The following is a 25,595-nucleotide window of genomic DNA, read 5'->3' as shown; positions in this document are numbered from 1 at the left end:
TTCACAATATAGGATTACATAGTTTTTGTGATTAATCACTATGCTTTAATTATGTTCAATTAGTAAAATATGTCCTGAATATCAGATATTTACAATTCATAACAGTAGAAAAATTAGTTATGAAGTAACGAAAATAATTTGATGGTTGGGGGGTCACCACAACATGAGGAACTGTATTAAAGGGTCGTGCATGTCATTAGGAAGATTGAGAACCACTGCTTTAGAGTGTTGATTTTCCAACTCTACAGGGACCTGCAGTGGAGCCATCCCTGTTCAAGATCTTTTTTATCTAGTTAGGTCCTAAATAGTCACTTTCAAAAATGAATGCCCCTTCTATTTGCTTTTCAAAGAACCTTATGCACAATATCGCTCAACAGCACCACTGGGAAATCCTCTCCGCCTAAGGAATTAAGTGCATAGACGTCATGCTATGTGGTCGGCTGTGCCCATCATCCGTGTATTATGATGCACCTCAATCACAGGAGCAGGACTTCTGTATTAATTGTGACAAAGAATAACCATGACATGTTCAACTTATCAGCATTACTAACCAACTGTCTGAGATGATGGGAATAACATACTCTGTGCTGCCCCATGGAGCACTAGAAATGTGGCTAGTGCGATGGACATACTAGATTTCTAAATCTCATCTCAGTTAAACGTAAACATCTACACTGTTATAAAGCACAGCTCTACACAATTTAGACTGATAAGATTAGTTTTCAAATCAATTTTACAACATTAACAGTTATTACACAGTATTAAAAAATTAAACAGAAAGACTGAATAATCTACTTTTCAGACGTCACTTGGCTCAAAGCGCCACCATAACTAAAAGGTCATTCTGGTTCCTTTAGCTCTCACTCTCTACCTCAGGACAGACTGGGGGACTCGGCCATGTCTCCCAGGGTCCCCTGGCACAGTCTATCAGAATGTTCCTTTCTCTCCTCACAAGGCTGAGCTCATTCAAGGCAGACAGCGGATCTTCACGCTCTCCTCTGACCCCTAAACCACTTAAACTGTCCCCTAGTGCACACCAGAGAAGTATAAGTTGGAATCTCTGCTAAGTTAGTACCTCAAAATAGAAGGAACTTAAGAATATATGTTATAAATAAAACAAAAAACAGATGGGGAAAAAAAGTGTTAGTGAGTATGTGGAGAGATTAGAAGCCTCAGAGACTGCTAGTGGAAATATAACATGGGAACCGCTGTGGAAAACAGTGTGGTGGTTCCCTGAGAAGTTAAATATAAAATTACCACACAACCCAGCAATTCCACTCTGAAGTATATACCCCAAATTGAAAACAAATACTCGAATGCTTGTGCACATATATTCACCACAGCACTAGTCACTAGTAGGCAAAAGGTACAAACAACCCCCTGTCCTGCAATAAGCTTATTTATATGTAAAATGAAATACGGATACAAACACACACGCCGAGAGTCACTGCTACCAGCATTCCAGTGCACACTTGCCCAGGTTTATTATTCCAAACAAAACATGTTTAAGTGTGTCTGTGCGATCAGTGGCTGGCTGCAGACAAGTTCTCTGCACAGGACTGGTCTTGTTCTCCGGAAGGTGCAATAACAAGGTCCATTCAAGACAGTGGCTTCTGAGAGTATCTACTGGCCAGATACTTCAAGGCACAGGCTCAGCTCGGAATGCTATGGCAACTGTCTTTTGGGATTCCAAGAGGGTCATTTTTATTTTCTTTCAAAAGACACATGAGGGGCTTGTTAGGTTTTACAAAATTGAAAAACTGCATTGGTGCAAAAGAATAAAGTCAGGAAAGGTGCACCGAGGAATTTTTCCTTCACAACAAAGCTGCTCATTTTCCGAAGGTCCCCAGGGCTGTCCTAGGACAATTCACTGGGACACCTGCAGCCTGAGCTTGCCCCTCAGTCTTCTCGATGCACCCCAAGGTCAAAGCACACTGTGAAGGAGCATGACCTGGGACCCTTGGAGGTGGCCAAACTGCCATTCGGACAGTGTAAACCTAAACGCGCAGACTCCCAGGCTAGAGGCCTAAAGGAAGGGCACGCTGAGAAACAACAGCTTCACATGTTGTCATTTTTGGTTAATGAAGGCTAGCTAGCCTCTCAGCTTTTGTGCCCACCCTTTTTGACTTACTTTCAAATCTGGTGGTAGACACAACACTCCTCACTTCTCCACGTGTTTCTGTTCCACACACGTCTGCCCTGAGGAAATGGACGCTGGGCAGCTGCAGTGGACAAGCACCTCAGTTAGCACAATGGAGGTGGACTCCATGCATCTTTCCCTCCCTGCTGAGCCACAGGCACCACATGAGAGAGATCCGGAACCAGCAGCATGGGAAGAAGAAATCTAAGCTGCACTGCAGACAATGGCCAAAGACAAGGCACCAGGAAGTGACAGATGACCAAGGGAGAGGCGTCAGCAAACATGAAATGCCCTGCAGGTTTCTCAGGAAGTGCCAAGACCACTGGCTAGAAGTGCCAAGAGGACTCTGAAAGACTGCCAGATGGGCCAAATGGAAGAGGTCCCAGGTGTGCTTTTTCAAAGAAAGGTGATTGAGCAGAAGGGGAAGCTAGCAAACAATACTATCATCCATATCATCAAGATCAAAGTTGTCAAGGATTTCATTTTCCTTGAGAAGTACCTAGTTAATGGCTATGGTGCTTTCTTTTGAGTGATTAAATGTTTGGGAACTACAATTGATTCTCATTCTCAGTATCGCTTATTTGTCCATTTGCCTACTTGCTAACATGTATTTGTAACACTAGAATCAATACCCACAACACTTACAGTGTCACTCACAGACAACACGGAGCTTTCAAAACGAGTCGCCTGACCTGTGTTGCAGTCCAGGCTGAACAAGGTAACCCTCTGCCTTCTTGTTTCTGCTCTCAAGCCATACACAAGTAGCCCTATGGGAGTTTATCTGATGCCACTTGTTCACATTTCTGTGCTTTCTGTTAGCAACTTTGCTGTCTAAAATGGTCACCAAGCAGAGTGCCAAAGTGCTAGCTGGTGCTCCTACGTGCAAAAAGGCTGTGATGTGCCCAAGAGAGAAAATGCATGTGTGAGGCAAGCTCCATGTGGGCCCGAGTTACAGTGCTGTGGGCAGTGAGCTCAATGCTCATGAATCAACAATATAGATTAAATGAGGAGGTGTCCTTAAACAGAAGCACACACCGAGGTTATATATTGACAAGTGGATGGGATGACGCTGGGCTCTCGGAGTCCTAAGCCTGTTCTCTTCCAGGAGCAACGACTCCATATTCGCCAATTCGGTGTTCCAGACACAAGAATACACTGTGGACAAAGGCTGGTCGCATGGCATGGTGAATGTAGACTGCTCCCTGTGTCTGCTGGGTTTCCCTGTGTAAAGCACCTGTTTCAGTGTGTCTTATACAAGGTGTAGGTGTCTTAATTCATTCTATTGCACTACAGAGGATGGAGGAAACTGAGGGGTTCAACTTCTAATAACATTTTAAATGCTCATTCTTCCATTTTTTAAATAATGGCTCTCAGTACTAAATTACCAAATGTCCACTATGAAATACTTACTCAAAAAGTCCACCAAACCAAGTACATGTTGGAAAAGCAGCAGCATTACCTGCCAGACCACTGGCCAGCCCGGACATGTGAGGTGAAGACAGGCCCTCAGTCACCGTCTTGCAGCCACAAGAACACACACTACCTACGCCAAGAAGCCACATGCATGGTGTCACAGCTTCCAGAAAACCAGGAGATGTCACCTCACATGCTCCTCCCCTCCCCCCTCATCTCCCCAGAGCATTGCCAACTACACAAGCAAAACAAACCCTAACAGTATGAACACCAGGAAGGGCGAAGCAGGAGCTGTCACCTTGGACATGTGGCTGCATGCATGTACAACAAAGCAACGCAGGGTGCACCTGAAATTCAGGTAAATGAACATGCTTACCCAACCCCAAAATGTCAATTAACCGTTTCTGACCGAAGGCCCGAAGGCAGTCATCATTCTCAGCCCCTAGGAGAAGCTGAAGCAGGATGCTCACTGCCACACTTTAGGTGCAAAGACACAAGGTGTCCCTCATTTAAGTTCAAAGCCAGCCAGGAAGTTCGAAGCCAGCAGGAACGCCACTGTAGTTCAATGCATTAGGAGCAAGTCAAACATGATAAACCCTGCCACTGAGTTTTCCGGAACAAGGCATTCAATTAGCTTTAGGTATAGTCTGGTCTCTGAAAGACAGAACTCAATTACCTAATAACACCAACCACCATATACGTTGGTTTTCACCCTAGTGAGTGCACCTTGCTTTGTTTAGTTTTTCTGCTATAATGAAATACTAACCAGACAGCTACATTTGTTGTACGGTGAAATCAAGGGCTTCTAAAAATACATAAAAACATTTGAATTTGTAGTGAATGAAGGGGGAAGTGCAGAGTGGAGACCCAAAGCCCATTTGTCGGCCACTGGAGAGGAGATGGGTTAGTCAGAGTGCGATGTAGTACCGATGAAGAACACAGCTTTCCCCCAGATCCTAGATGCTTCCTCCTTCCCAACTACCATGATCCGAATTCTACCTTGCAGGACGGGACAGGGCAGAGGTTGTACACTGGTGCATATGGGAGCTGGAGGCACAGGGAATCCAGGGTGGATGATACCTTCAGGACCAGGGGTTTGAGGGGCGATGCTGGGAGAGTGGAGGGTGAGTGGGTTGGAAAGACGGAACTGATTACAAGGATCCACATGTGACCTCCTCCCTGGGAGACGGACGGCAGAGAAGGGGGAGAAGGGAGACTCCGGATAGGGCAAGATATGACAAAATAACAATCTATAAATTATCAAGGGCTGATGAGGGAGTGGGGAGCAGGGAGGGAGGGGAAAAAAAAAGACCTGATGCAAAGGGCTTAAGTGGAGAGCAAATGCTTTGATTGAAAATGATTAGGGCAAAGAATGTACGGATGTGCTTTATACAATTGATGTATGTATATGTATGGATTGTGATAAGAGTTGTATGAGCCCCTAATAAAATGTAAAAAAAAAAAACATTTGAATTTGTTTGTCATTTCACACCTTATTTAAGGGATGGTTTTTAAATCCATCCCATGGCTCAAAGTAGATGTGACCCTGAAAACTATCTAGAAAGAGTGGGGCAGATGTCTAAATGTTAAGCTAACTAAAGGGTGGACTATCTAACAGAACTTGGTAACTTTAAATCACAGTCACAAGAAATTGCTCTCCCTGCCCCACCCTGCAAAAAATATTGTGTCCTAAATTATGACTATGACTATTTCAATACCCATGCCAAAGAGTCAAGCAACTCACTCCAATTTGTTGCCAATCAACTAAGTCAAATACCTTCCATTTCATACCCATGTTTTCACTGCCAGTAAACCAAAACCAAACTCACTACCAAGTCCATGCCAACTCACAGCAACCCTACAGGGCAGAGCAGACTGCCCCCACGGGTTTCCAACTAACTTTTTCAAAGTAGAAAGCTTCATCTTTGTCCTGAGGACCAAATGGTGGTTTAGAACTGCTGGCTTTGTGATTAGCAGACCAATGCATAATCCAATACGCCAGCAGAGCTCCTTGTTCACTCTGTGAGAGGAACATAATCAAACATGAAGTAGAATTTGGCAGCGTAAACCTAACATGCCACTCCACCTGGGCAACAACTAAGCAGGTGCTTCAGTACAGCCTTGTCCTGAACTAGATGCTTGTTCTTACTGGGACTTCTGGTGCCCTGTGAGACGCACTACACTGAAATCTGACTAAATCTTACAATTGATGGTATCTTGGTGTGCACTTTTTCCTTTCTCAGCAATATACAGTGAGAGAAAGATGAGGCTGTCTGCTCCCATAAAGATCTACAGCCTTGGAAACCCTATGGAGTGGTCATACTCGGTCTTATGGGGTCGCTATGAGTCTGGACGGACTCAACAGAAGTGGGTAGTAGATTCTGGTGGATTTTTTCTTTCTCAAGGATATATATGTAATCATACATCTTACAAATGATGGTATACCTGGTTATTGGGTGGAACCCTAACAGCAAAGCCTGGCTGTGCCTGTGTCCTCATCTGGGAATGGAGGTAAGAGCTCCAACTACTGATCAGGAATCAAAGATAGAACAGAAAGTAGAGGACTTCAAAAAGTTCTTGGCAAAGTGGCATAAAAGACAGTGGAGCTTCCCGAACTTCCAAGGCAGCCTAGCACACAGCAAGCCGGCCAGCGTGAGTAGTCTGTTCCTGTGAGGGCTTCTGTTAGTAGCACCACGTGGCACCTGCCCATTCCGACACCGCTGCCTTCTCATCACCAGCAAGCCCATGAGAGGGCTGATTGGTTTCTTTTTATCTGGTTGTTTCTTTGTAACCCACAGCACCTTCACCTCTGTGGGAAACTAACTGGCCACTACAGGCATCAAAACCATCCAGAACTCTCCCCTCTACAAGACATGCTATTCTGACGACCTGCTGAGCAACAATCAAATCTGAGCTGTGTGGGAATTTGAGGACTCCACCAGACAACGGCGCACCAAAAAGGAACTGTGCAGCATTCATTGTAAACGAAACAAAAAATAGTGTCTTAATTCTCCTTAACATTCGCTTCAGAAAGTAGGGGTCCGGATTTGAGCAGCACCACTAGTGAAGGAACTATATAAGTCTCATACATTCCTTCTACCAAAAGCTATTTCACCTTACCAAATACTAAAGACAGAACACACACTCTCTACCGGCCACCTTACAGAAGGCTGAAACAAGGCCAAATAGATGGCGAGCGTCAGCAAACCCACAAAGACCAAGACCCTGCAGAAACAGCAAAAGACTGAAAGAAGCAATTCTCCATGGAGAATCACAAATGGCAACGACAACACCAAAGAAAGATCAACTTAACCTGACTTGTCATTGGAAAAGTGGCCTTGTATATCACCAAAACCAAAAGACCATTCCACAGCCAAGTGGGCAAAAACAGTGACCTCTAACAGCCTGGTGCAGGCCTGAGTGGGAAGGTACCCGTGGGGGAGGCAGTACCCAGAAGATCTGCAAACAAATGGGCCTACCCCCCAGCAATTCAACCTCTCCTCCAGAGAAACTCCCGCACAGTGCAGAAACAAAATATCCCCCATAAACCTTTGCTGGGGAGGGTATTTAAACTAAGGCTTACTCATACAAAGATTACTATGAAGTGACATCTCCCTGTATACACGTCAAACATTTCGAGTAAAAAAGCGTAAGATGCAAAACAACACCTACACCATGATTCCATTTGCATAAAGCTTGATAAAAATAAAATACACTATCACATAGTAGGTCAGCAATTCAAAATCACCAGCTGCTCCACGAGAGAAAGATGGGGCTTTCTATTTCCAATAGACTTGTCTCAGAAACCCACAGGGGGCAGTTCTACCCTGTCCTAGAGAGGGTCACAATGAGTTGGCTATTGACTCCATGGTGGTGAGTGTGTGTTCTGTTTCATTTGTTTGGTTTTGGAAGTATGCATTCACATACAAAAGGGATGCATGGGGCCTGTGGCAGGACAGCCTGTCCAGTGTGCAGCTCCCTTGGAAAGAAAGTCTGTGTCAGCCAAGTGTAATCAGCTGACAGCCTCCTGCTGCCCAGCATCCTTGGGATGCCCTGCAGGACTCGGACCCAGGCCAGGCTGTTCTCGGTCAAGGACTAAGGCCAGCAGGTACAGGAGAGCTACCTCTGCCTGGTGGCCTCCCACACAGCCTCTGCTCTGCCTGGGGTGCAGAGCCAACCCTTCTCATCTCCCTCTCTCCTGTTGTCCAGCCCTGCAGACTACACCTCCCCACACTATCCATCCATCCTTCACAAGCACTGACCCATGGGAATTCCTGCCCCTCCCCCTACACATCTAATTCTCTGGGGATGCACTGCACAGTCAATAAAAGCACACAGACCAACTTCCCATCATAAAGAAGAATTAGCCGTTAGTTGTACCTAAAGCAAACATGGTTTCATCTCCGCAGTGCATAGCCACAGGGTGAGGCGCAGAAGTATATGCATGATTTCAATAACATGATCTTTGTCCTTGTCTTTGGTAGTTTGCAAAATGGCATGCAAATGATAAAGACAACAGCTATCATACTTCAGGCTGTAGAAGTTCAATTCTCAGCTCTGGTTCTAAAACTAAGAACTATTGCACCTGTCATGAGGCTCAATAATACCCAAAGGATGATACTTTGGCCTCCTGCCACCCCAAGTAAACAGTCCACCTTGAGAGACTTGAGCGATTAGTACACGCAAGGCAGATTCCGGACACTTTATCTCTCCAGGCCTCCCGCTGCTCAGCAAGAAAACAGGAAGGTTGGATTAGATAGATACTAATTAGGTGGAGTTTGCTCTCTGATGACCTTGAAATCCTGAAACTTCAAAGAACTGTCGATGAGTGTGCAGTTCAAATTGAGAATTTTAGAAGCTACAAGTTTCAGCGCTTGCTAATTCATATTCCATTTCAATGACATTTTAAAAGTTATTTTCAAATATTGCAAATATTTTAGCAAAACATTTGACACCTCAAGCCCACTTTTAAAAATTCCTATTTAGAGAGTCAAGACACCAGAAACCCCAACCAGAAGTCAGACATCGGCATTAACCAAACTCCCTGAACAGAGATCGGAGGAATGGCTGCTCCCTTATCATTCCCAGGGTCACAACCAGCTTCCACACTTGCCATTCCCAGCGGGAGGAACGAATGGAACGAATCCAGTCCCACCATCAACTGTTGCCTCAACTCCCAGGCCCAGGAAGGGATTTCAAAGCTGACCCTCCACACGCACTCCATCCTGGACTTCTTCTGAGACAAGAGTGGTTTGTTCTTTTGATAGTCCATAGTACTGGCAACATCCTTCACCTACACCATCGCTGCTTCCTCAGTCTTCCTTATTCAAGGTCCAGATTTCACGTGCATGCTGTTAGGGGCTACTGAGTTGATTTTTGGATCCAAAGAAAACCATGTAACAAAGTCAAACTGCCCTGTAAAATGTTCTAGGCTGCCAACGGCCAGGTCTTCCTGGAGGCCCCACAGGGCTTCCAGCTGCTGACCTTTTGGTTACCGGCCCAGGTGGAACCATGGTGCCCCCAGGGCTGCTGCACACACTCCATACCAGATGACAGGAGCCTTACATTACAGGAAGGAGAGGAACAGAGGCTCGTGGTTTCTCTTTTCCAGCAAAACAGAACCTCAGGAAACAGTGCGGACTAAACTACACTCTCCTTAAAGGGCTCACATTGGGCACAAAGTAAAACACAGGGCAAGTGTGACAAATTAGGGACGAAGATTCACTTGGACAGATTTTTCATGTTCAGTCTCCAAAGAGTTTTTTTCCTCACCAAATTATAATGCCAAGGGAACTGGTTTTCTGAGAGTAAGCCTAAATATACATTGCAATGCAAATGATTTGTAAGGTTGATTTTAAAGCAACTCCACCCGAGTTATCGTCAACCAGCCTGACCTGTGAATCCTGGAAGGGAGTAAGGTGGTAAAGAGCCCCCACCCCAGCCCCGGGGAAAGCAGTAACCCTCAGGAGCAAGGAGAGTTGAGAGAAAACTCCCCAACACTTCCATTGGCCCAGGCATGGGTCAAGGGCCCTTTGTTGTACCGCTAGAAAAATTCTGACAAACAAACTTGATTTTGAACAACTTTACCTATTTTCTCTGGACTTCAGTGTTCTTTCTCTTCCTCTATTGAATGCTTTGGACGAGTTCTCTCTCATCCAGAAAAAGAACATTTGGAACAGGGGTGCTTAACTTATAAGCCATCATCTTTAAATATCTCGTTTGCATTCAAGGCTTCCTTACAACCCAATCTTACCTGTGTTACATGTATCATCATTACCTTAGGACAGCAGCAATGTTTAAGCTGGCACCCAAGGTGCACCAGGCCCTGGGCTAAGTAGGCACTTCACACATTCACTCAGTTCATTCCTTCTCTTGAGGAAGGCAGTCCATGACCCACATTTTACAGATGATGGCAAAGTCAGGTAACTAGCCCAGTTTTAAAAGACATTTACACTCACGCACCCACTATCTTGTTAACCGACGTTTTACATTTACAAGAGTAAAAACCTACCATCTGATGAGCCTGCACATTAACGGCTTACACCTGGCAGTAAGGAACTATGGCATGTACAGTGAGGGTTAATGCTGACGGTGAAGGTAAATGTTATTGCTGGGCCCGATCCCCAGGGGCTGGGCAGTTATGGATCGATTGTAATTTGGCAATTATGTAATGATGAAATTTGGTTGGTGATGGTGAATGATGTAGTCTACCTCCATTTTCATAGAACCCCGACTTTCTCATTATGACCTGGTCTTTGGAACCTATACACCACGTGAGTGAGGAGTGGCTATATTCTCTAACTGCCACAATCAGAGACCCTCCAATGTGACCAAAATCTCTGGTCGTTGTTGAGGAAATGAAGCTTCTGAAGGTGAAGTGACCAGTTCCGCCTTATACCGCCTTCTCAGTCACAGAGACAAGACACTCAGTCTCCTAACAAGCAGGTTTGCTGTCTCTCTACCACACTGCTTAATAATCCTCACCACTCACAGGATGTAAGGTAGGGCCTGCTGAACCCTGACCTTGCCATAAGGTGAACACAGCGCTAAAGGACCCATACATCACGAAGCATTGCCGATGGGTTATAGATTCTAGGATAGCTCCAAAAATTTGGTTTCTACAATAAAACTAAAAGAAGCATGACTCCACAGAGGAACGTAGAATCACCAATGACAACAAGTGAAAAGCAGGCCCAGGGACTCTGTTTAATAAAATCATCAATTCCACCCGCCACACAAGACTTTTCTAACACAAGTCCACTCTGGTTACAAGTAAGCCAGACAAATCTGATTAAATGTGTACATTACTCAATAGTCAAAGTAAGGGTTTTGCTTTATTATTGCCTCAAAAGTCACCAGTAACAATTAGTGCCAAGTACACTCAAGTGAAAAGGCACTGTCCCTTCAACAAATGATGCCGGCACAATTGGACTCCCACCTACAGAAAATGAAGCAGGTCCATACCTCACATAACATACACAAAAACAAAATCAGACTGGATCAACCATCAAAACCATAAAGCTCCTGGAAGAAAATAATCCTCTCCTCGGAGAAATCTTATTTTTATATTAGTAAACCATGACACTAAAATAGACCAATGAGGAATAAAATTTAACTAATACACACAAGATTTACCTTCCCATCACTCTGCTCCTGTAGTTAGAAGACAGTAAACAAGTTGGAGAGGTTTCCACTGCATGCTTACTGGAAATGATCCCTGATGGTGCTGCGGGTTAAGCACTGGGCTGCTGAGTGCAGGGAGTGGTTCACCAGCCATACCCCTGAGAGAGAGATGAGGCTGTCTGCTCCCATCAAGATGTGCCACCCCACCCTATATAGGCTCACAATAAATCAGCATCGAAGTAGTGGCAATGCGTTTGGATGTTGGTGTCAGATGCTTATTGGTGAGATCATGGGAACGGTCACTCTCAGGCATAACACTATTCACTTCTAAACAGATGATGCTTTGATGAAGGAGGGAGGCAGCCCTGGTGGCCTAGTCTTTAGTCTGTCAGCAGAGTGAAACCACTAGCGGCTGCAAGGAAGAAAGTGTCTATTCCCATAGAGATTCTGTCCCAGTAACCCACAGGGGCTGTTCTACCCCACCCTAAAGGGTGGCTACGAGTTAGAATGGACTCACTGGCAGTAAGTGGAAGGACTAACCAGAAGTAGAGTAAGCACTCCAAACTCGCTGCCACCGAGTTGATGACTCATAGTGACCCTATAGAACAGCGTAGGTTACCTGCCCTTGTTGGTTGCCAAAACTGTAATCCTACAGGAGTAGAAAACCCTATCTTTCGCCCGAGGAGCAGCTGCTGTTTTTGAACTGCTGACCTTGCAGTTAGCAGTCCAGCTTGTAACCACTATGCTACTAGGGCTCCTATTCTATGAGGATTATATGCTAAAAAAATCTAGCGACAACTTAGCATCAGGCTCACACCAGAGTAAAGGTGGTGGAGACATCACATGGCGTGAGCAAAGCCTGTGTCACACCAACGCACTCAAGCCTTTGGGCTCAACTCTTTAGTGCTAAGACGTGTTTTCTTTTATTTGGCATTTAATCACTACGTTCTGCCGTACTCCACTGATGCAGTCCTGTCCTAAGGATGGAATCAGCCTGTTAGGACCCCAGCGCTCTATCTACCTCCACCACTACTGCAGAGGGGTGGCAGAATTGACTCTTCCTTTGACTAGGAGCCAACAAGCAGGTAGTCCTAGACCCAACCATCAGTGCTTGCAAGTGAATAGGGCTTGGGTTGAGATACCAAGGATAAGCAAAATTCTGACACTTAAAAAATTATCAATGTCTCCCACTCACACACATACCTTTACCAGATATGTTGCTTAAAAAACAAGAAGAGAAAAAGAAATGCTTTTGATGAATTTTGCAACCCCACGACTCAAAATTCTTGGTGGGGTAGGGGGAACGATGTTTACAAACAGACTCAATATTAACAATCACATCTCAATTCCATTTTGTTCCTGACTTGTATTCAAGGGAAGAATTCCTCTTTCAAGTTTGGAGTCCTTAAAAAAATGTTGGCTATGAAACAAGCACACACACTGCCGTTTCTAGTTCAAAAGGGAAGGTGTCTCTCCCTGGGATTTTAAGTTAAATGTGGACACACCTCAAAAGCACTAGAAATAGTATCACCATTTCCAGCTGCTCAGATTAGCAAAAACACGGGCTGAACTCTCAACTCCATGCCAGTTAGAGCCCTTCCCAGGTTAAAACAAACCATCAGAACGCTGGCCAGTGTTCTTCCCAAAGAGTCTTATCAATGAGCAGGAAGTCGATGCAGACATGTTCAGAATGGGAGGTCTCCACCACGCATTTCTGCTTACCCATACTCCATCAGGAAGTGCAAGGGCAGATCGAACCATAGTCCTGCTACGTGCTGCTCCAATGACAAGTATACAACTCCAAAAAGGCCAGGCTCCTCCCCAACAATGCCAGTCCATACTTTAAAGACCACTGAAACCCTCATGTCCACGGCTGGCATCAAATAAGGAAGCCTGATTTTCCTCGTACTGAAAGAAAAGCTTTCAAAAATCCATCTAGCTAGAATGCACCCAAACTTACTAAGAGACTTGGAGAGATTTTTGTTTTGTTTAAAAAGGAAATATTTTTTAAGCGTCTTGGGGTAAAGGGTGGCAAACTCTAGGTTCTGTGTCTTAAAGCAAAGATGGACTATAAAGGAACCCGAACCAGTCTGCTTCCCCTGGTGGTCACCCCAGGAATGGAAGCCGCAGCAAGGAAGGGAAAAAGCCTGGCCACCAACTCCTGTGCTGTCAATACTACCAATGACAAGTGATGCCCCCCCAAAAAAAATGCGGGGGGGACGGAGACCTACCAGAAAGATTAACATGGGTTTCAAAGAACTACAAACCTGGATGCTAAACCATCTATATTTCAGAGACTTCACACCAAAAATGTAGAAGGCAAATGTGGATATAGTCCTACCTTTCTGAGTGCCCTCTAGCTCACCGGGGGTCCCTAAGCGTTTTGCACTTCCAAGAACATGCAAAGTTCAGAACCTCAGTAAAGGCTTAGAGAAGATCACCTTTCTCAAGGACTAGATGCTTGTCATTTTCTGCAATCTTGTTTCCCAGGGAGGGAGGGGGGAAAAAACGACGCCCTTCTTTCTTCCAAATAAACGAGTGCCGTCGCCCGGAGGGAGCCCCTCCAACCAGAAGTCCAGTCCACTCGCTCCTCTTGGGAATGTCATTTCTGCGCGGAAACCCACGTCCTTTCAAATCTCTTCTACAGTAAACCCCTTCGGAAACAGGCTCGGATGGGGCCAGGTCAGCGTCTCTGGGCATTCAAATCCGACGAATTCCTTTGTCTGATTGGATTTCTGTTCTTCTACCACTTGCCACCGGCTTGCCGGCAGAGGAGCAGCCAAGGGAGCGGATGTTCTATTCGGGGGTCTGGGAGGCTGACTTGCTTGGGGGAGGGCGCATTGATGGGGCGGGCGCAGCTGCTGCTGCCTCCACTCTTCCCCAAACCCCCACCCCCACCCCCACCCCATCGCCTTGCAGAAAAAGGGAAGCCCACGCGCGGGCACGGCCAGGTCCGAACATCGAACGGCCCGTGAGCTCAGCCCTGGGCCCGCGTCCTCAGCGCACGCTCATGCATTTATTGGCCGACGTTGGGGGGTCGCCCTCGCCAAGTCGGAGGGAGTCAGGAGCCAGCCAGCGCGCAGGGTCTGGCAGGAAGGCAGGCGTGGGGAGCAACCGTGGGGAAAGGCCGGCGTCGGGGCGGGGGGTGCTCCGTGGCGCCCTCTCGCCGAGGGACACTAACTCCGTCCCCGACTGCCCGACCCCCCGCGGGCCGGGGCGCGGCTCACCTGGCCCGGCCCGCCCTGCCCCCTCCCTGCCAGGTGTGGCGCGGCGGGGGCCCCAGCGTTGGTACCGCGTCCAGTGCCCTTCGGAGCCTTACCACCGGGCTCTTCTCCCCGCGGACCGCGGAGAGGACACACACACACACACAAAAAGAAAAGTTGCCGGCCGGCCTGGAAGCCCCCGGGGGTCTCAGCGCGGCCCCCGCCCGGGGCGCTACTCACCAGGGTCGAAGTCGGGCACCGCCGCCTGGTACTGGGGGCCGACCCTCATGCCGCCGCCACCTGCGGGGGAAGCAGAGCAGGCGGTCAGCGGGCGGGGTACGCGCCGGGCACGGGGCCCCCCGGGACGGCCAGCCACCTACCGTGCTCCTCGTCGCTCGACGAGCCCGAGCTGCCCTCCTCCCAGGAGTTGCTGCTGCTGTTGCCATTGGGCGCCGCCGCCGCCAAACTTTTATTCTGCCCATTATTGGGGGCGGCCGAAGCGGCGGCGGCAGCGGCCGAGGTTGGGGCGGCTGAGGCGGCGGCGGCGGCCGAGGAGGCGGCGGCGGCCGAGGCGGAGGCAGCGGCCGAGGCGGCCGCGTTGTTCCTCCCTCTCCGCTTCCCTGAGACCTCGGGGCCCTTCTCCACCATGGCCGGCATCGGCGGGGACCGGGCCCGGGCCAAAGTGGTGGGGTGCGGCGGCTCCCGAGGAGGGGGCGCCGGCCGGAGGGAGGGGGCACGAGCGGGCCGGGGCGGCGGCCGGGCGGGAGCCCGCGGGCGCGAGTTGGAGCCGGGGGCAGCCCTGGCGGGCGGAGCGCGGAGCCGCTTCGAGCCCCCCGCGCCGAGCCGAGCGCAACTTTCGCTCTCAGCGCCACCCGCACTTCACGGCTCTAACTACTCGCGAGCAGCGAGCGGGAGGGGGCGGGGGCGGGGCCTAGCCCGCGGGGGAAGCCGCGCGCAGCCGAACGCGACGCCACGGGGCTCCGCCCCCCTCGCGCTCCCATTGGCGCTTGTGGGATTTGGACGGCCAGCTACGACGCGGTTGGCTCTCCGCTCCCGTCCATCTAGGGGGCGGGGGTGGGGGCACGAGCAGGGGGGAGGCTCCGGGCTTCCGTTGGTCAGGTTCGGTTGACGCGTATCGGCCGCTGTACGTGGTTTGAGGTTTGCAATCTCTCTACGCCCCATGATCCATCTCTCTAGGCAATAGCGAGTTAGCTCCCCTCCCCGCCCCCTCCCCTCCGTGGCCGCCCCCCAGCCTCCTACCTGGGCGCAGGCCCGTAGCCTCGGCCCCCGCATTCCCCAAAGACCCCACTGAGAGTCCCGTCGGCTCCGAAAAGTCTAATAAGCCCGACTCGAGGGCAGAAATGAAACATAAATCGGGACTACTTTCCCCTTCTCGCGGAGGATTACACTCCACAGTTTGAATGGGATCTATACAAAGAGAGGAAAGTAATTGCACCCCCACCTTTCCCGAGGGGCCTGGGGCTGTGCCGAGGGCCGGGGAACCACGGTGCTGGGGAACAGGGGTCCCAGAGGATACAACCCCTACCGAGGGGAAGGAAGCGGAGGGGAGCTCGGGTTGTAGAGCTCTTGGCTAATTGGGTGGGGGGAGGTGGGAACTCGCGGGATTGCCCGGATAGCCCGCGCGCCACTGGTGCCAGGGCCTGAGGGGAGGGGTCCCCAGCAGCCCACTGCCCCTACTCCAGATGTCGCTCCCGGGCCAGCGGAGACGACTCGAGCCTACCCCGATGGCCATTTAGAGATAAATGAAGGGGACCGAAATGAAATGTCGGTGGGGGGTGGGGTAAACACTTACAGAATAGGGTGGGGACTTAACAGATTGGGGCTAGGGTCTCAAGAACGGTAAAGAGGAAGAAGCTATTTCCATCCCAAGCCCTCTAGAGGAGGAGGGTCAACTTCCTCTGAAGCCGAGCCACTTTTCCGGATCTGCTGTTGGCCCTGCCTCCTTCACTCACCCTGGGCCCCCAGCTAGGAGGAAAGGCGCTGGGCTGGAGCTGGGCCAAGATCCATCCTGAGACACCCTTATCCTGGAGAGCGACCCCCAGAGTAATAGGGCTACTTTAGAGCCGGACAGGGAGTGCGGGGGATTATGCCTCCCCCAGAGGCCCGTGTCTTCCCCCACCCCCACCACTCCCCCCAAACAAGCTGTTCTTAGATAATTAGGCAGGCGAGAGAGGTCTATAAACGATATATTTTTTAGGCAGAGAATGGCTGGTATTTTTCTTCTATGTTACTTCAAACCTGAGCTTAATATGGGGACAGTATACACCAGCTCAGGATATAAATAGCTAGCAGGAGAAATCTGGAGTTTTATGGTTTAAAGCCTGAATAAATAATCAGGGTTTTCTCGTCCATGTTTTCTGCAGCATGAACCGGCATTATTAACTTCACGGAAGTGACTGCATTCACTTATGTCGCTTATATGTCGCTTATGCCGAAATGGCCTTTAAAAAGTGGGGCCAGGTGCCCGGTTGCACTGGAAGAGCCCTACCCCCACCCAGTTCAGGGTCAAGTGCCCCTCCCAATGCCAAGGACACCCTTCTCCCAGACCCTGTGCCCTCAGGGTGTATCCCCGTGGGATGCCCCCCCAAAATACACACACACTTGCCTGAGAGGGGGTGCAGACTGAAGGCCAAAGCCTCTGAGCCAAGGGTGGCATTCCTGGTCTTGCCAAGGGCCCTGGGCCTTGGTGTGATTCATCCGATGAGGAATGAGGCTAAGGCCCTGCTTCTTTGGTGTCTACCACATACTACTCCCACCTTCTAGAGAGTTACCTTCATAGGGAATAAAGGTCACATATAGCCCTTTAGTAGGACAACAGCAGTGAGAAGGCACAGGGGGTTCCCTTATCCTACCTACCAACATCAAAGGTGAAGGCCACTTCCAGACTGGATGACTGTGAATGACCCAACCTTCCAACCACTCTTTTTTTTCCCCAAAATAATTTTAATGGATACCTGACATGGACCAAATGATCCCTAGTAGTATAGTGGCTATGAGTTGAGCTGAGATCTGCATGGTTGGCAGTTCAAAACCACCAGCAGCTCCACCAGAGGAAGACTGGACTTTCTACTCCTGTAAACAGTTACAGCCTCAGAAATCCACTGGGGGTCGTGATGAGTCAGCATTGGCTTGTGGTAGTGAGTTTGGACAAGGGCCAGGCCCTCATCTAGACTGTCAGACTCCACAGCCACACTGGGATAACAGCAGATTGGCCAAGAATCCATTTCAGATGTTGTTACCTATATGCCAACCTGATGAATTTCTTTACAGAATCCAGTCCCCTGGTCCCACTCTCCTCCACCCATTAGGAGGCATCCATCCTGGTGGGAACCCCCATTTTCTGCCTCCTTTCCATGGCTGGGGGGGGGGGCGGCATCCACACAACCAGGCGAATTTCCAACTCCACTCAGCCAGCAGCCTGGTCCCCCACCCCCACCCTGTTCTCCCCACGCTTCAGACAGTTTGCAGCCTTTTCCTCCCTGACACCTCCCACGGCCCCTCCTGTCCTTGCTCCCTGTCCTCCAGGGCCTCACCTCACCCTTTAGGGAAGAAAACTGAAGCCCTCAGAGGGGACCTCCTTCCTCATTGCACCCACCTCCTGCCACCCACCACTAGCTGACCTGAGCCTTCAGCTGCTCATCTCCCTTGGGTGTGCTCTCAGCAGGCATTTATTCCTCCGTGTTCCAGAAAAGGAGGAAGCCTTCCCTTGGCCCCAAGCCCTCTTCTGTTTCCTCCCTATTTCTCTTCTCTCCCACAATCAGTCAACCCCCTGCAAAGACTTGCCTATCTATCCTCACTCCCTTCTCTCCCGGGCTCTCCTCTCCCCCACCTCTTAGCCCTTGTTATGTTCACTCACGGCTCCCTTCTGCCTAAGCCAGCAGCCCCTTCGTGGTCTCACCCTGCCCTTCATCAGCACCCCAGGCGCTGACCATTTCTTCCCCCCTCACTTCTGAGCTGTCTGGCCACCACTCTCAGCTAGTTTTCGTCTTCCTCACGGACTCATCCCATCGGCCTCCTCATGGCGAGGGTCACCACCCACCACCCCTTGCAACTTGAGCCTTCTTCCCTGCTCTGTGCCTGGCCCATAGTAGGTGCTCATCAAGGACTTGTTGAGTGAGGAAAGAATGAATGAAAGAATGATAAGGGATACTGGGTGCAAAAAGCCTGGAGGGGCAGTGGTTATGCTTTCGACTCCTAGTCACAACGTCAGCAGTTTGAAACCACTAGCAGTTCCACGCGCAAAAGAGGAGGCTTTCTACTTCAGTAAAGACAGTCTCACCCCCTGGGGCAGTTGCAGTCTGCCCTATAGGGTGGCCAGGGGTGGGAATCAACTCGATGCCAGTTTGGTGTGGGAGAGCACAGAGCAGGCGAGTGTCCAGTCTGGGGAGTGACAAAAGACTTCCAGAAACAAGTGGCGCCTACCTGAGGCCCGAAATACGCCCTATGAGGAACTTCACCTCCAAAGCTTCTGCCTGTGGCAGCCCATCTCGACAACGTATGACACAGCTCTAGCCAATCAGAAACGCCTTCAGCCCATGAGCTGCGGTGATTGGCTGAGGGATGTGTGCACATGACCTACACCAGCCAATCAAGGTCCTCCCAGAACTTGCTCCAGGAGCTCTTTGGAGAGAATTCCCTTTCTCGGATCAGGGTGCAAAACCTGATGCCATCAAGCCCACCCACAAGTCCCCAACTCATAGTGACCCTGTAGGGACAGAGTAGAATTGCTCCAGAAGGTTCCCAAGGCTTACAGAAGCTGGCTGACACTTTTTCCCCATGGAGCGCTGGGGGGTGATATAACCGCCCTCTTTGGGTTGGCTGCGAAGAACTTTAACCATTACACCACCAGGGCCTGTTGTTGGTAGGTGGCCTGGAGTTGGTACTGCCTCATAGCAACCCCAAGTCTAAGAAAAAATGCCCTGCCCGGTCCTGCACTATCCTCACCATTGCGGTTCGAACCGGCGCATGGCTATGAGGGTTTTCCTCATTTTTGCTGATTCTCCATCAAGCATGATGCCCTCCTCAAAAGACTGATCCCTCTTAATAACATCTGTACCTTTGAGGGGGCAAAAATCCCAGATTCTGTATATTCTCTGCCAAATTCATTGCCATCAAGTAAATCTCGAATCCCAGCCATCCTTTAGGACAGAGTCGAACTGCCTCCGGAGGTTGCTGAAACTGCAACTCTTTACAGGCGCAGAAAGCCTCATCTCTGTCCCACAGAGCAGCTGGTAGCTTTGGCCTGCTGACCTTGTGATTAGCAGCCCGACACTTACCACTACATCATGAAAGTTTTTATTCTGCTTAAAACAAGACACAGACCAGCTCCAGGAGGAGAGAGACTGTCAGCATGCACACAGTACAAAGGCCAATAAAACCCAGGAAATCACAGCGTAGCTTAGCGTTATATACCATAGCCAGCAAAGGAAAGCTTCACAAAATCATGATTGGTTAACTCATCCCTGTCCTAGGCAAGGTGTGGGGGGAGGGGAAGGACCATGATTGGGCTGTGTTCTCAATAGCAAGTTTTAAAAGGTTGCAGGGTTGGTTCTGGGGTTTGGAGTGTCTGCATAAATGGCAAGTCAGGGTATGCGTCATTATCACCAGACCAAGACCCCAAGCTCTCACTTAAATTAGGTACCACACCTACTGTGTGACGTTTGAGGAGGAAATGACCAGGCAAATTCCCTAGTTCTTTGAGTGAGCATCTGTCTCTGCACACTAGCTAATCTGCTTTGGACTATACGCTTTCAGAGGGCAAACTCTCCCTCCCTGGGCTGGCCCTGGACTTATCAAAGCAGAGCCACATTGTTGAACTGGTGAGGTTGGGGGAGCAACAAAACCTTGGGGAAGTGACAAAGAAATCAAATGGCTTCTAATTTTAGATTGAGACTCCAAATGGAGCTGGGGCTCTCACTGCAGACAGCTGTGGCGAGGTGCCATCCAGTTGGTTCAAGTGATGCTACATACAATAGACTGTGCACTAGCCCATCCTGTTGGAACCACAGTGTCAGGCCACCTCTTGGGTGTCTTCTTCTCCACAACCCACCCAAACCCTCAACTTTACAATGCACAGTCTCCTTCTCCTGAGCTTGGTCATCCCTGATAACATGTCGAAGCCACGCATCACAGGCTATAGAATGCAAGTTCTAGTGCATATGCCCCAAACACATGGTAGCAAGTCTCACCATCCTCCCTTCTAAGAAGCATTCTGGCTGTGCTTCTTCCAAGAAAAAAAAAAAAAGTTCATCCTTCTGGCGGTTCATCACATAGTCAGTATCCTTCACCAACACCATAATTCAAATACATCCAGTCTCCTTCGAGATTCCTGATTCATTGTCCAGGTTTTCCTATAGATGAGGTGATTAAAAATACCATGGCGCAGGTAAAATGCACCGTTGTTTTCCACACTTGAAAGAGGTCTTGTGCAGATCTGTCCAATGCAATACATTCTTCGATTTCTTGAGTCCTGCCTCCATGGGTGTTGATTTCAGATCCAAGTAAAATTAAATTCTTGACAACTTCAACCTTTTCCTCATTTATCGAGATGTTGCTTATTGGTCCATTTGTGAGATTTGTGTTTTCCTTATATTGTGGTGAAATCCATACTAGTAGTAGTTACATAATTCTGTATCAACTTGAAGTGTAGAGGTGGAGTCTAGCCTGTTAATCAGATCAGAACCTGATGGTGCCTTCTTGTGGGCGTGACCGCCTCATAAGGAGGGTTCTGGGAACCACTCCCTCTCTCTCTGTTTCACCTTCCTGGTGAACCACTTGGAGACCTGCTAGAGACCTGTAGGAGCCCTGGAGATGCGTCCACCACCATTGAATCCACAAGATGTTGCACCCACCAGCCTGTGATCTTTCTGCGTTTTGCATCATTGCTTGTGGTTGCGTGCATCTGAAGAGGGATTTATGGACTAGTATTGGACTTATGGACTTGATTTGGACTGGGCTAAAATCTTTCTCTTTTTTTAATATGGGACACTTCACGAATTTTCGTGTCACCCTTCGCACAGGGGCCATGCGAATCTTATCTGTGTTGTTCCAATTTTAGTATGTGTGCTGCCGAAGCAAGCACTGACATGCTTTCTTAATATCCAATTATTTCTTTTTTTAATTAATTAATTAATTTTTTTGCATTTGTAGCATTTTTTTTTAAATTTTTTTTTCAATTACTTCTTGATAGAAAGCCCTTTCTTACATATACATGCAAGTCCCTGGGCTTGTTTCTTTAGTCAGCCAGGCCTAACACAGCACTGAAGGCTATCGTCTTTGACCTCCATCAGTAAGTGCTTCAAGTCCACTTTACTTTCTGCAAACAAGGTTGTATGATCTGCAGACCTCAGGTTGTTAGTGAGTCCTTCTCCAATACTGATGCTACATTCTTCTTCAAATAGTCCAGCTTCTTGGATTATTTGCTCAGCAAACAGATTGAATGACTATGGTGAATAAATACAACCCTGATTTTAAACTACACAGTAGCCCCTTAGTTCTGTTTAAAATGTCACTTGGTCTTACAGATTAAGCAAAAGTACAACAAAATGTTCTGGAATTCCCGTTCTTGCCAAAGGTGCCCCTAATTGTTATGACCCACACAGTTCAACACCTTTCCATAGGAACAAACAAGCAAGTCATCACCGCTCTGGAGTCACTGAATTTGTATAATAACCCCATATGATGGGTACCATTATGTTCACGCCCACTTTACAGATAAGCCAACTGAGGCACGGAGCAGTGGTTTAATGGATCTAAAGTCATTCTGCTGACCAGTGGAGAAACTTGGCACATCCCAGACGCCCATCGGAGAACTGTTGAGAAGACAGAGTGCAGGGAAGTCTGCAAGAGGCCTTGTTGAATTCGAAACATTCAGTGTTTGGGAATTTTCTGCTATTGGCATCTCCTCATCTAAGTATGGCTAGCAGGCATGTTTGAAGATTCCACTTGGTAAGGAATCACTTCCCCAAGGATGGAGCCAGACAGAGAGCAGGGTATGGGCTGGGTCTAGGGGTCACAGGGAAGACAGAGTAGATCTAAAGTGAGTAGTGAGAGGGATGAAATTCCCAGAAGGCTCGTCTTGAAAATGAAAGACTCCCGGCAGGAATTTCTGCCATCCCAGGGTTCTGTGGATAGAACTCAGGGCAACCATGAACTTGGCAAGAGTAATTAAAGCTTTATTTAGACTCACTTTTAACTGAGAACTAGCTTTTTCTTCAATTATTAATATAGGCAGCATTAGCATTATCTGCTACTCGGACACCCCTAGAAATCATGATACTGTCTAGTCAAGTTACAATTGTGGGAGACCTCACCAAAAAGCGTTTCTCTAACCTCCTTTCTCCTCCCCAGTCACCCAAGCCATTAGGACTGCTGCTAGGTTTTTAATGTGATAATAACCCAGTAAAACCAAGCCAAACCCATTGTTGTCAAGTTGATTCTGACTCACGGGGACCCCACAAGTTACAGAAGCAAACTGCTCCGAGGGGGATTCCTTATGAAAGCAGGTTGCCACGCCTGTCTTCTACGGTACCTTTGGTTGTGTTCAAATAACCAACTTTTCCACATGGAAGAAGCACACCAGCCTGTGCGACCACGAGGTGTTGAAGGGATCAGGTATAAGGCATCATCAGGAGAAAAAAAAAAAAGAAATCTTACCATAGTGAATGAAGGGGGGAGTGCAGAGTGGAAACCCAAAGCCCATTTGTTGGCCACTGGAGATCCCCTCACAGAGGGGTCTAGGGGAGGAGATGAGTCAGTCAGGGTGCGATGTAGCACCGATGAAGAATACAGCTTTCCTCCAGTTCCTAAATGCTTCCTTCCTCCCAACTATCATCCGAATTCTACCTTGCAAGTCTGGATAGAGCAGAGGATTTACACTGGTGCAGATGGGAGCTGGAGGCACAGGGAATCCAGGGCGGATGATCCCTTCAGGACCAGGGCTGTGAGGGGCGATACTGGACAGAGGGAACCGATTACAAGGATCTGCATGTGACCTCCTCCCTGGGGGACGGACAACAGAAAAGGGGTGAAGGGAGACGTCGGACAGGGCAAGATATGACAAAATAATAATTTATAAATTATCAAGGGCTCATGAGGGAAGGGGGAGCAAGGAGGCAGGGGATAAAATGAGGACCTGATGCAAAGGGCTTAAGTGGAGAGCAAGTGCTTTGAAAATTATGAGGGCAAAGAATGTACAGATGTGCTTTACACAATTGATGTATGTATGGATTGTGATAAGAGTTGTATGAGGCCCTAATAAAATGTTTTTTATAAAAAAAAAAAAACCAAATAACCAACTTTTCTGGTTTCGTGTAAAACAAGTCCCACTGCGGTCAAGTTGTTGCTGGTGCACGGTAGTCCTAGAGGACAGGCTAGAACTGCCCCGGAAGGTTTCCAAGGCTGTACATCGTTCCAGAAGCAAAGGCCACATCGTTCTCCCGTGTCCTGTTTGTGCCAGTCAGGGACCCTTAATAACTCAGTAGGTGTGTTAAGTGGGGTTCTCGTAACAGAGAAACTAAACCAGGAAAAACCAAACCAGTGACACGTGTGTGTTGTCTCTAGAAAGATTTCTATCCAGAAATGGCTCACACATTTGTAGAAATAGGTAAGTCCAGTCCCGCCCAGGCTTCTCCTGACTCATGAGAGCTGATGAACAGGAAGTAGGTGGAAGACTCAGAGACAGCATGGGGCACAGGCTGGTGGATGCAACAGGCCAAAATCAGCTGAATGAATCCACTGTCGGTGGTCCACTGACGATTTCTGGGATCAGCAGGAGACGCAGGAGACGCAGGAGATCAAGACACCAGAAACAAGATTCAGCTCAGGCAGAAGGCAAAGGGCCAAAGAAGATGCAACTCTGCTGTCTGTCTCTCTTAACACACACACACACACACACACACACACACACACACAGCTTACGGCACCAAACAGGTGTCATCAGGCTGAGATGAAATTGATAGGTTGAGCTCCACTCAACCACTCCTACTCTTCTTACCCAGGAGTGTCTAGTTGACATGCGCCCCAGCCATACAATAGGTGACTCCACATGAATCGGAGAACTAGCTGCAAAAGCAAATGCCACAAATGTTTCAGAAGAAAACAAGTAGATCGTTGTGCCCTTGAGTTAGACAAGGGCTTCTTAAATGTAACAAAAGTTAAAGAGAGAGAGAGAGATAAAAAGGGTTTCATCAAAATGAACATTGTTGTTCAGTCTGGGACGCCATTGAGACCGGGAAAAGCCTACCCACAGAGTGGGAGGAATCAGTGGTAGCTCCTATGTCTCGTCAGGAGCCTGAATGAAGAAGATGTAAAGCACTACTACCACTCAACCAGAAAAGGATACAAATGACCCAATTCAAAAACAGGCAACATACGCGACTAAACATTTCTCAAACTGCGTATATTATACACAAGTGTCCAATAAGCACTTGAAAAAGGGCACAATATCACATGGTATCAGGAAAATGCTAATCAAAACTACAATGAGGTACCACTTCACACCCACTAGGATCTCTGGAAAAGACAGATAATAGCAAGTGTTGACAAGGAGGTGGAGAAGACAGAAGGCTCCAATGCTGCTGGTCACTCGAAACTCCTGGCTTTTGAGTTGATTCTGACACATAGCGGCCCTGTAGGACAGGGACAGAACTGCCTCTGTGGATCTCCAAGACGAACTCTTGACAGGCGTAGAAAGCCTCCCCTTTCTCCCTCACAGTGGCCGGTGGTTTTGAACTGGTGACCTTGTGGTGGTCAAGTAATCACTGGTTCAGAAAGCAGTCTGGCACTTCCTCAAAGGACGGAGCATAGAGTGACCATGGAAACCAGCAATCCTCTCCCAGAGTGGGAATACATACAAGAGAGGTGAAAACACACCATATAAAGACACACGTGCCAGTGTTCATAGCAGCAGGATTCTTAACAGCCAACAAGTGGAAACATAGCCAATGCCCAACGACTTCTCAACGACAAAACACTGATCTATGTGACGACATGGGGGAACATGCTACCCAGTGAAAGTAGCCAGCCACCAAAGGCCACGTAACTCAGCCTTTATAACAAAGGCTCAGACTAGGTGACTCCAGACAGGAGGTGGGGGTAAAGGGATGTGAAGGTGGGGTGGGTGGAGAGTGACTGCCCATGGACACTGGGTCTCGTTTGGAGGGTGAGGAGGAATGTTCTGGAATCAGTGGTAATGG

At 48.5% G+C, this 25,595-nt stretch overlaps 1 protein-coding gene and 1 non-coding gene across 2 annotated transcripts in view; both read right to left on the bottom strand.

Annotated features, from left to right (window-relative positions):
• Positions 1-15,275, bottom strand: part of RCOR1 (REST corepressor 1) — a 108,031-nt gene extending 92,756 nt beyond the window's left edge. The window contains exons 1-2 of the mRNA XM_075532436.1: positions 14,760-15,275; positions 14,620-14,679 (exon numbers count right to left, since the gene is read on the bottom strand). Of these exons, the coding sequence (XP_075388551.1) occupies positions 14,620-14,679; positions 14,760-15,036 (337 nt within the window). The 5' untranslated portion in view covers positions 15,037-15,275. The remainder of the gene's footprint in view (positions 1-14,619; positions 14,680-14,759) is intronic.
• Positions 15,276-21,373: 6,098 nt separating this feature from the next.
• LOC142427017 (U6 spliceosomal RNA) lies at positions 21,374-21,481 on the bottom strand. Its single transcript, XR_012779862.1, has one exon. It is a non-coding gene; the product is annotated as a U6 spliceosomal RNA (small nuclear RNA).
• Positions 21,482-25,595: the final 4,114 nt, after the last annotated feature.

The sequence above is a fragment of the Tenrec ecaudatus genome, chromosome 14 (assembly GCF_050624435.1).
Source record: "Tenrec ecaudatus isolate mTenEca1 chromosome 14, mTenEca1.hap1, whole genome shotgun sequence".
NCBI classification, from domain to species: domain Eukaryota; kingdom Metazoa; phylum Chordata; class Mammalia; order Afrosoricida; family Tenrecidae; genus Tenrec; species Tenrec ecaudatus.
Note: the sequence above shows the minus strand (reverse complement) of the source record. Positions and strands in the feature narration are given on the sequence as shown.